This window comes from Phyllopteryx taeniolatus, chromosome 18, assembly GCF_024500385.1.
Source record: "Phyllopteryx taeniolatus isolate TA_2022b chromosome 18, UOR_Ptae_1.2, whole genome shotgun sequence".
Classification (NCBI taxonomy): domain Eukaryota; kingdom Metazoa; phylum Chordata; class Actinopteri; order Syngnathiformes; family Syngnathidae; genus Phyllopteryx; species Phyllopteryx taeniolatus.
The window spans coordinates 19266407-19276341 of record NC_084519.1 but is presented as its reverse complement, the minus strand read 5'-3'; the positions used below and the strand labels follow the sequence as shown (position 1 = coordinate 19276341).

At 51.6% G+C, this 9935-nt stretch overlaps 2 protein-coding genes across 4 annotated transcripts in view; both read right to left on the bottom strand.

The window, feature by feature from the left end:
- Positions 1 to 2537, bottom strand: part of gje1a (gap junction protein epsilon 1a) — a 48700-nt gene extending 46163 nt beyond the window's left edge. For both annotated transcript variants that reach the window (XM_061753361.1, XM_061753362.1), the window contains exon 1: positions 91 to 2537. The gene's annotated coding sequence lies outside the window, so the exon portion shown is untranslated. The remainder of the gene's footprint in view (positions 1 to 90) is intronic.
- A 141-nt stretch (positions 2538 to 2678) lies between these two features.
- slc35d3 (solute carrier family 35 member D3) lies at positions 2679 to 9859 on the bottom strand. 2 transcript variants are annotated; one of them, XM_061753348.1, is made up of 5 exons: positions 9117 to 9859; positions 8614 to 8923; positions 6344 to 6554; positions 6121 to 6278; positions 2679 to 5579 (listed from the first exon to the last, which is right to left on the bottom strand). In XM_061753348.1, exons 2-5 carry the CDS (start codon positions 8836 to 8838, stop codon positions 4956 to 4958), a joined length of 1218 nt encoding a protein of 405 aa, XP_061609332.1. In that variant the 5' UTR covers positions 8839 to 8923; positions 9117 to 9859; the 3' UTR covers positions 2679 to 4955. The 2 variants fall into 2 exon arrangements, with proteins under 2 accessions (XP_061609332.1, XP_061609331.1); XM_061753347.1 differs by lacking the exon at positions 9117 to 9859 and having other exon boundaries at positions 8614 to 9101.
- Between the last annotated feature and the right edge of the window lie 76 nt (positions 9860 to 9935).

The window sequence follows — 9935 nt, the reverse complement described above, 5'->3', positions numbered from 1 at the left end:
TGAGAACTCGAGAAATGTCATCCTGCGACGTCTCTCGCAGTGCTTAGGAATTTGCAAGCAAATAATTCGTCCAAAATAGCGGCTACTCACGGTACTGAGGTTCAAGTTGCTCGTCTGCAGGAAGACAGCGTCTTCGGGAATTCTCCTCCGGAGGTCATGAATATGCTCCGAGTCCAACTCCAGGCGAAACCCCCGCAAAGATTCCGCAGAGACGACTCGGCCTTACACCAAACACGTCGACCCCGACGCCGAACTTCCCCGCTGGCAAAACAATGTTGGCGAAGTCCCACTTGTCTTCAAGCCCGCGATTGACGCTCGTCTTCCACTTCCTGGTAAGGGGGTTCAGACCGCGCGAGGTCAAAAGGGGAGTTGGGATTGGCTCATTGAATCGCCGTGGGCGGGAATGAACGAGACGAGCGGCACGAGAGCCCAGGTAACAAATGCGAGCACGGTCGCAGCAAAAGCGTGGACTGGATAACCCTAACCGAAGTGGAGCGGATTAGATAACACGCTGGGAATCCTTCACCATCAAGTGAAGGGAAACCAGCATCTTTATGATCCGATTGAAGTGAACGATGACAGGTTAGATGATTTTTTTTCTTTGATTTCAACTTCCATACCGGCCACCTTATACTGACTGACTCTCTCTCTCTCACTCTCTCTCTCTCTCTCTCTCTCTCTCTCTCTCTCTCTCTCTGTCTGTCTCTCTCTCTCTCTCTCTCTCTCTCTCTCTCTCTCTCTCTCTCTCTCTCTATATATATATATATCCATCCATCCATCCATTTTCTGTCGCGCTTCTCCTCACGCGGGTCGCAGGCGTGCTGGAGCCTATCCCAGCTGTCATCGGGCAGGAGGCGGGGTACACCCTGAACTGGACGCCAGCCAATCGCAGGGCGCATACAAACAAACAACCATTCAGACTCACATTCACACCTATGGGCAATTTTAGAGTCTCCAATGAATGGATGTTTTTGGGATGTGGGAGGAAAGCGGAGTGCCCCGAGAAAAGCCACGCAGGAGAACGTGCAAACTCCACACAGGCGGGGCCGGGGATTGAACCCCGGTCCTCAGAACTGTGAGGCTGACGCTCTAACCAGTCGCCTACCGTACCGCTATATCCATCCATCCATCCATTTTTTGAGCCGCTTCTCCTCACTAGTGTCGCGGGCCCAGTACCCAGCGATTTATTACTGTTTCATCTTCCTCGTCATCCTCTTTCACTTTCTTCATCTTCTTCGTCTTCCTCCTTTTTCCTCCTCTTGATCTTCACTCATGACACACACGCACACACACAAATGACATCTTGTTCCATGACCACAACTGCAAGTCACACTTTGTCATTGTTTAGGTTTGCTTAACAGCAAATGCAGTTTTCACAGGTGAAATCCAAAACCGAAACTAGCACTATCTGTTTAAGCAATCAATCTAAAAGGTAACACCTGAGCAACTCGAAATACCCGTCAGTCACATGTTTCAATACTTTTGCTCGCTTGAAAAGTGGGTGGCTTCAAATAAAAGGTGCTCTGTCCTGAGTTGTTGAACACATCTAGCTGTAAATAGCATGAAATAAAAGCTGGAATTCAGAACTTTTGTCTCATATTCATCTTGTGATCTGAAAGCCAAATGTCTTCAGTATACAACAAAAACAAAGGAATTGCCGTTGCAGTTGCAATACTTTTGGAGGGGACTGTATACACAGTATATTAAGAATGAAAAAAACAGTGAATTATTTGGGGGCGATTTAGAAGATTTTAGGGGGCCTAAATAGGCCTCGCGACGCCACATTTCTTAACTTCAACCACTCAATACCAGGGTACTGCTATCATTAGCATTTGCTGCATTTAATCATAGCTGTTTCTGATGTTCGCTAGGGGTTAGCTGACCATTTTTTTATAGCTATAGGAAACGCTTCAGGCGGTCGGACAGTACCGCTGTCCTCTGTTTGAGTTAGTTGTTATAATATGAAAGGTGCTACTGAATAGCTTACTGACTGGCATGGGCGCTATCAGGCCATTTTGGGGCGTGCCGATATGAATCCCAGCACCCCACAAGAGAAAGCCAGAACCCAGATTCTAACCATGAACCTCAGAAGTGTTAGGCCGATGCACTAACCACGAGGCCGACGTGCTGCTTTCCACTTGTCAAATATTGTGCAGATTTAAATTAAGTTTTGCGCCGACCAACCAATCAGAGGATGGGAAAATGCATGCGAATTTGAAATGTGATTGGTTAGAGGAAGAGTCCCATGGTCATTGTTGTCCGAGTCCTGTAAACCGGCCGTTAGGCAGATTAGATTGGCACGGCAACGTGTACACGCTGCAATCTGATTGGACAAAAATATCTAACAAGCAGCTTGTCGGTGTCGTCGGGTTGGAAAATTGCGGTGGTGGACGTCGCCATTTTGCTTCAAATGGCTTTCGGGTGGGAACATCGCGTCCTCACGGTGGAAAGACAAAAAGTACAGGTCGCCCCCGCTAGCCTGTCATCTTACAACACGCACGCCCACGCCCACACACACCGACGCTCTGTCCAGTACCCAGCGGTTTCTTACTGCTTCATCTTCCTCGTCATCCTCTTTCACTTTCTTCATCTTCCTCCTTTTAATCTTCACTCACGACACACACACACACACACACACACACACAGACACAAATGACATCTCGCTCCATGACCACAACTGCAAGTCACACCTTGTCATTTTTTTAATGAATAATTCATGAATAAATCCATCGTCATCATGCTGACGAGATTTCAACAACACACACACACGCAAACAAAAACACAAACTTGAATAAGCGTCAAATCAAGCCAGTGTTCTTAAGCACCCCTCTCATGATTTGGTTGTTTTCAGAATTTGTATATATATATTTTTAACCCCCCCAAAATATGTAATAAGCAGTGATAAACCACCAATAAGCGGTTTCGGGGATGATTCCCACCTACAAAAAATAAGAAAAATAATTTAAAAAAACGGACAAAATTGAAAATCGAAACATCGGCAGATAGGTGAATCCGCGGGTGCCGACTTGCAAGTTCAGTTGGCAAGTGGTTCAGTTGACGAGCTCGTTAGTAGTAGCACGGGACGTTCTGCTGTTAGAACTAACTCACTGTTACTACCAGCAGTGATGAAGACTTACTTTCTTATGTCCATCCTTCATTCTTTTCATTTCATTTCATTTGAATAATCACTCCTCCGGCCCTATTCAACTGTAGGAATCAGAGAGAATAACAAAGGACGGCGACTACTGCAAATGTGAGTCTCAGAACAAAGCCATTTGTGAATCATATGGAACTCAATATGGATATGAAATATGAAACATTGTACAAGACTTATTTCGCTTTAAATATGATTTAGTCAAGTCATGATAAGACAGTAGAGAGAGCCGAGAGATGAATACGAGCCAAATTAACCTATTTTCAAGACCACTTTAATATGACTTTATGATTTCATTTAAAAGTAATTGAGGATTTTTTTTCTCTAAACCATTTTAGTCCCATATGTGCCCCAAAAAACGACCGGTGAGCACACCTGCCTTACAACGCTGAGGTTGCGGGTTCAAATCCGGCCTCGCCCGTGTGCAGTTTGCATGTTCGCCCCGTGCCTCCGTGGCTTTTCTCCGGGTACTCCATCCGTTCTCAATATCAGTTATCTTGTTCGGGGTCGCGGGGCGACTTTGGGCAAAAGGCAGACTACGCCCTGAACTGGTCGCCAGTCAGTCACAGGGCACATTCCCGTATAGACACAGACAAGTGTTCGCATTCACATTCACACCGTCACTGAGTGGGAACTCAACCCGCACTGCCTGCGCCCACGTCGGGCCAACGTACAACGATGCCATCAGTGACTCGAAGGGAAAACCTTCTGTGTCATTTGTCGTGAATTGAAAAGGGTGGGCTCGCCTTTTTTTGCATACGCTTTAACTAGGTATACATATTTTTGTCTTTTTTGGGGGTTAAGGCTGTAAACATAATTCCTGTGTTTGTGTACTGTATTTAAAAAAAAAACACACTGAAATAACACAATAAATCTAACGGTGACTTTGAACTTTGACTCGATATTGTATTCTTTTCTGTCCAAAAACATTAATATGCAATTTCTCATTTTCCGTTAGCCGTTTGTGAAATGTGTGCTCGTGCGCTACATTTGCTCGGGGTTAGGGCCTCTCCGAGGGGCCAAGCCCCCCTATCCATAAAACCTACTGACGACCCTGGCGCACACACAAATTCTCACACACACATACGAGGGCATGAACACACACGAACAAGTGTACACACACACACACACACACTTACTGGTCATTGCGTGTGTGTGTGTTGTGAGTGTTGGTGCTCATCGTCATGTGCACGCGCACGTCTTGTTGCCTTCAAATGATCTTTGGAAAAAATCAATAGCAATCATAGCTTCTTATTTCCTGTTTTTAAAGCCTGGGGGGGGGGGGGGGGGGTGCTGCCACCTGTCAGGAGGTCTCACACACACACACAACAACATCATGCCTCCTACATCTTTCTTTGACTCCCGCTTCATCATCCATTAGCATTAGCGAGCGCACGCGCACTAACGCTAACATGGTCATCATGCCTCTTCGTGTTAGCATAAAAATAAAAGCTCTCGAGCCACAGAAGGTTAAGCTCAGAAGACTGCTAATGCTAAGCTAACGGCGTCCGTATGGAAAATAAACACGAGCAGAAAGAGCGAAAACGAGCATCGATTGACATCACCGACGTCAGACGTGACGAACACACGAAACAAAACGCCGCAGACGCAAGCGACAGATCGCACAAGTAGCTTAGCTCTGCTAGCTCACCAGTGGAAAAAAGTTTCTTTTTTACCTTCCCCGATTGGCTGTTTTCTTTTTTGGCATTCTTTTGTTTCTAATCATGCTAGGAATGTGCAGTTAGCCCCGCAACGCGCCAATGTAGGCGAGGAGCGCGTCAGCCGGAACCACGAGCACCCGTTAGGGGCTCTGCTGCTCCATGTTGTCGACAAGGGCGTCATCCTTGGCAAAGTGCGGCTGTCTGATGGAGTGCCACACGCCGACATAGTTGCCCGCCGCCTGCCCCGAGAGGGCCGCGTCCTTGTCGGGGTGCTCCTTGTGCATCTCTGCCGTGTCCTTATCCTTCATCACGCAGGAGGACGCGCCCCTCACCTCGCGGTCGACACCCGCTTCGTCCACCTGGAGGTACGGCTCGCCAGGGGGCGCCGCCGCCGCCGCACCGTCCTTGGTGCTGCCCTCCAGGTGGTCATAAGAACCCTTCTTCTTGATCTCGAAGAACTTGACCACGCAGTAGATGACGGAGCCCGCCGTATTGACCGCCACACCGGCCAGAAACAACGCGGTGGGCGCCATGTCGTCAAAAGCCACGATGCCCACCGTGATGGTGATGACGCTCTTGACCACGCCCACGAAGCTGGTGGTGACGGCCGAGTTGAGGTAGGTGCAGTGGTAGGTGGTGAAGTTTTTGGCGCATCCGAAGGTCACACTGGACAGGAACAAGGCTAAGACGCGAGCGTCGCTCCAGCCCGAGTACGACCACGTGGCCACGGCGTCGGATGAGATCAGGGTGCACGCCAGCAGGACCTGAGGGACGCACGGGAAGTCAGCGGACAGGAAATCAGGAGGAAGGAAGTCAGCGGAAGGAGAAGTCAGAGGACGGCTAGCGCGCAGAACAGGAAGTTCGGCGACTCGGCATGATGGGAAGTCAGCGGACGGGATAGGGCCTATCTTAGCGGCAGATCAGTCGCGGCGACTCGGGAGACCAAAACATCGCTCGCGCTCTCACCAGCGTCCGGAGGTCCCGACGTCGCCGAGACGTCTCCGCAATCTCCTCGGTCTGGCGGAGACCTTACAGAGACATCGACCCGGTCGAATAGAGAACTGGCGACGTCTCCGGCAGAACATGTTGCCATTGACCGTGACTCCCCGGCAAGCCGGTTGGACACCAGGAGACGCGGCGGAGACGTCGGTCGAGTCTCCAGGCCGGTGAGACGGGCCCTTACGTTAGCGGACAAAAAGTCAGCGAGGCGGGAAGGGAAGGGAAGTCAGTGGATAGGAAGCGGGCGGAACAGGGAGTCAGCAGGGCGGGAAGTGAGACAGGAACCGCGCCGGCCGCACGCCTTACCGGTGTGGCCATGACGGCGATGGCGTACTGCGCGGTGAGCGGTCCGTGCTGGCTCTCCAGACTGGTCTTCTGGATAACGACCAGGTAGGAGGCGTGGACCGCGACCGCCAGGACGCCCGTCACGTACCCGAACGGGTCACCGCTCAAGTCTCCCGCACCTGTCCGGCGCAAACATCGTGATGTACGGCGGCGGCGACGATGTCATACGCGGGCGGCGGCTTACTGGCAAGCGCGGCGCCCCCGGTGGTGATGACGACGGCGGCGATGACGCCGGGCGAGGGCGCGCCATCCCTGAGGACGCAGACGCCGATGGAGAGCGTGAAGAGCGGCAGGCAGCGTTTGAACACCACGTACATGGGCAGGCTCAGGCCGCGCAGCGACCACAGCGTCAGCGTCGACTGGAGCGTCGACAGGATGCACACCGGCGCAAACTCCTGCACACAGGCGGATAGAGGCACCCTCGCGTCGTGTTTGTTTGGGTCAACGTGTTTCTGCAGGTGTGGGTGCGCAAGTGTGTGTGCGAGAGTGCCCGTTTCTGCATGCATTGTGTGTGTGTGTGTGAGAGTGCCTATCCATGTCTTTCTGCCAATTGAGCGTCTGTTGTCGCACTCGAGCGGCTCCGACTGCCGCGGACAAATTCCTTGTGTGTTTTTGGGACATACTTGGCAAATCAAGATGAAGATGAAGATGAAGATGATTCTGATTCTGATGTGCGTGTATTTTTGTGTGAGTGTGTGTGTGTGCGACTATACTGTATGTTTTTGGCTTTATGCGTGTGTTTGTGTGTGCGTGACTATAAATGTGTTTTTGTGTTTATATGTGGCGGCACGGTGGCTGACTGGTTAGAGCGTCAGCCTCACAGTTCTGAGGTGCGGGGTTCAATCCCCGTCCCCGCCTGTGTGGAGTTTGCATGTTCTCCCCGTGCCTGCGTGGGTTTTCTCCGGGCACTCCGGTTTCCTCCCACATCCCAAAAACATGCATTAATTGGAGACTCTAAATTGCCCGTAGGCATGACTGTGAGTGCGAATGGTTGTTTGTTTCGATGTGCCCTGCGATTGGCTGGCAACCAGTTCAGGGTGTACCCCGCCTCCTGCCCGATGACAGCTGGGATAGGCTCCAGCATGCCCGCGACCCTAGTGAGGAGAAGCGGCTCAGAAAATGGATGGATGGATGTTTATATGTGAGCGAGAGAGAGCGTGTGTGTGTGTGTGTGTGTGTGTGCGTACGTGCGTTTTGCACTTTTTGCGTGGTGTCCCTTATTGTGGCACCGGTGCGGCGGATGCGCTAAGCAGTCGCCCACTGTGCCGCCCATTATTACCATCATCATCATCATTATTAATCCGCAACTGCATTGCATTCCTTATGATGAGTGCAATTTACAGCATTTTCGTAACTGCTCATCAACATTTTGTCGTTTCTATAAAGTTGTATCTCCTGTGAATTTTTTTTTTCAATATTGTGTTATGCATGCACACTAGCCAACGTATCTTATTAGACCATCCATCCATTTTGTGAGCCGCTTCTCCTCACGCGGGTCGCGGGCGTGCCGGAGCCTATCCCAGCTGTCATCGGGCAGGAGGCGGGGTACGCCCCGAACCGGTCGCCAGCCAATCGCAGGGCACACACAAACAAACAAACAAGCATTCGCACTCACAGTCACATCTACGGGCAATTGAAAGTCTTCTATCAAACTACCCTGCATGTTTTTGGGATGTGGGAGGAAAGCCACGCAGGCACGGGGAGAACATGCAAACTCCACACAGGCGGGAGGCCGGGGATCGAACCCCGGTCCTCGGAACAGTGAGGCAGACGCTCTAACCAGTCGTCCACCGTGCCGCGACTATTACTGCTGGGGTGCAAAATGGGTTGCCGAGTGCGAGCGTGTGTGTGTGTTCAATTTGGGAGATTCACCAGCTCATTTGCATCCTCCAAAACTCCTCCAGGATTATTTTGTCACTCCAACACACATACAGAACTATAAATACACACAGACACAGACTTCCACACGGATATGAATAAACACATTGACACGCACGCACGCACGCACGCACGCACCAGTGCATCTCGCTCAAACCGTGCGCAACACGCCAACGTTTAGCACAATTAGCTCAATGTTAGCACTCCCCATGCGCGAACTTGGTGCAGAAGTGGTGATGATGATGATGATGATGATGATGATGATGATGATGATGTCGAAGACGTGCCGACGCTAATCCTGATTTGAAGATTTATATGTCCACATATCATCTTGACGATTGCGCCCGCAGTGCCGATTACGGACGGCGCGCGCAATTGTTTGACGCGTTTTGGATCGATCATGAAGATCGTCTCTTCCGAGCCGATGGAAAGTGCAGCGCACACGCGGCGACTTTTCAGCAGGACGCAATGATCGCGCTGACGCCACCGCCATCATCATCCTCCTCCTCCTCCTCACTTGACCGTCAAGTTGGCGCGCTTCGTTCGGGAGGCGGTCGTCGCCGCCAAGTCGGTTACCTTGGAGAGGCTGAGGCTGAACGGGGGCACGGAAACCCTCCCGAGCCTCCGGAGGGTCTCCAGGCCGAGCGCGGCGGCGGCGTACGTGGCCAGCTGGAGCAAGGTGAGGAAGCGGAAGTGCAGGCTGCTGATGAGGAACTTGAGCATGATGTTGAGGCTCGCCGACGACGCGCCGTGCGCCACCGCCACCAGCACGCCCGGCGCGCGCCCGCGGACCGCGTCCATCTTCCGTCCGGCCGCCGAAACTTCTCAACAGGAGCGACGGGAAGGCGGCGAGAGGAGGGACGCGAGAGGGGGAGGACCTTTCCTCCTACGGCAAGCGCACGCGCAATCTTTGGGGAGGGCTTTTTTTTTTTCCTCCCTCTTCCACGTGGAAGATTAACATGCACGCCCCCCCCCACCACCCGCCTTTGTACACTGAAAAAAGTACTTGCCTTCTGTTTGCACATGATTCAAATGTCATTTTCTTCAGAAATCATCAAATCATGTGTTGGACCACTTACCGGCAGGAGGCTACGATTCCTCAAGGGCTGAAGCGCTTCCCACAAGGCGTCGTCTCTTTCAATTGCAACGTTGCCCACTGGACAAGGTTGCTTCTTTTTCCCCAAAATGGACTTTGGAGTTCTTCCCTGCCCGGTTGGGTTAGGGTTTAGCTCAAGCGATGTCGATCTTCGTCAACTGGATTTGGAGTGAGGGGGATACAAATCCACTCGGCTTGGCAGTTGAAGCCTTTTTTGTCAGGTGCAACCCATGTACATGTCCGCATTAAGCAAATTCAAAGGCCTTTTTTTTCCCCCCTAGTGTACCGACACAATCACACACACACACACAATCCAACACGTACACGCTGCTTATGGGCACAAGAAGGGAATCCCTGGAAGATGGCGCAGCAGCCGAAAGGAAGATGAAGAGGGGGGGGGGGGGGGGGGGTGACAAGCCCCCTTATGCCAAGAGCCATGAAAAGTAGTTTCATTTTAATTAAAAGCTTTCATCAGGAAATCAGTTTGAGGCGATGGGGGCGGGCATCCTTCCAATTAACCCGGCCAGAAGATTAGCACTCGGCCCACGCGGGGGGGGGGGGGGGGGGGGGGGGGCGTCTATTGTTGCTCCAAGATTAGGAGGCCTTCATTTGACCAGAAACATCAAACACTTGCATTAAGACGCACACATCTGCACACGCACTTTGCCAACAGCTCGCACAGTGCACTCGCGTTCTCGTTTCTCGCAGGCACGCACACATTTACACTATTTCACACACACACACACCCCCATTCGCATTCTCGCACACCGACGTCGAGCTGGCAGCCCGCTTCGCCCGATGA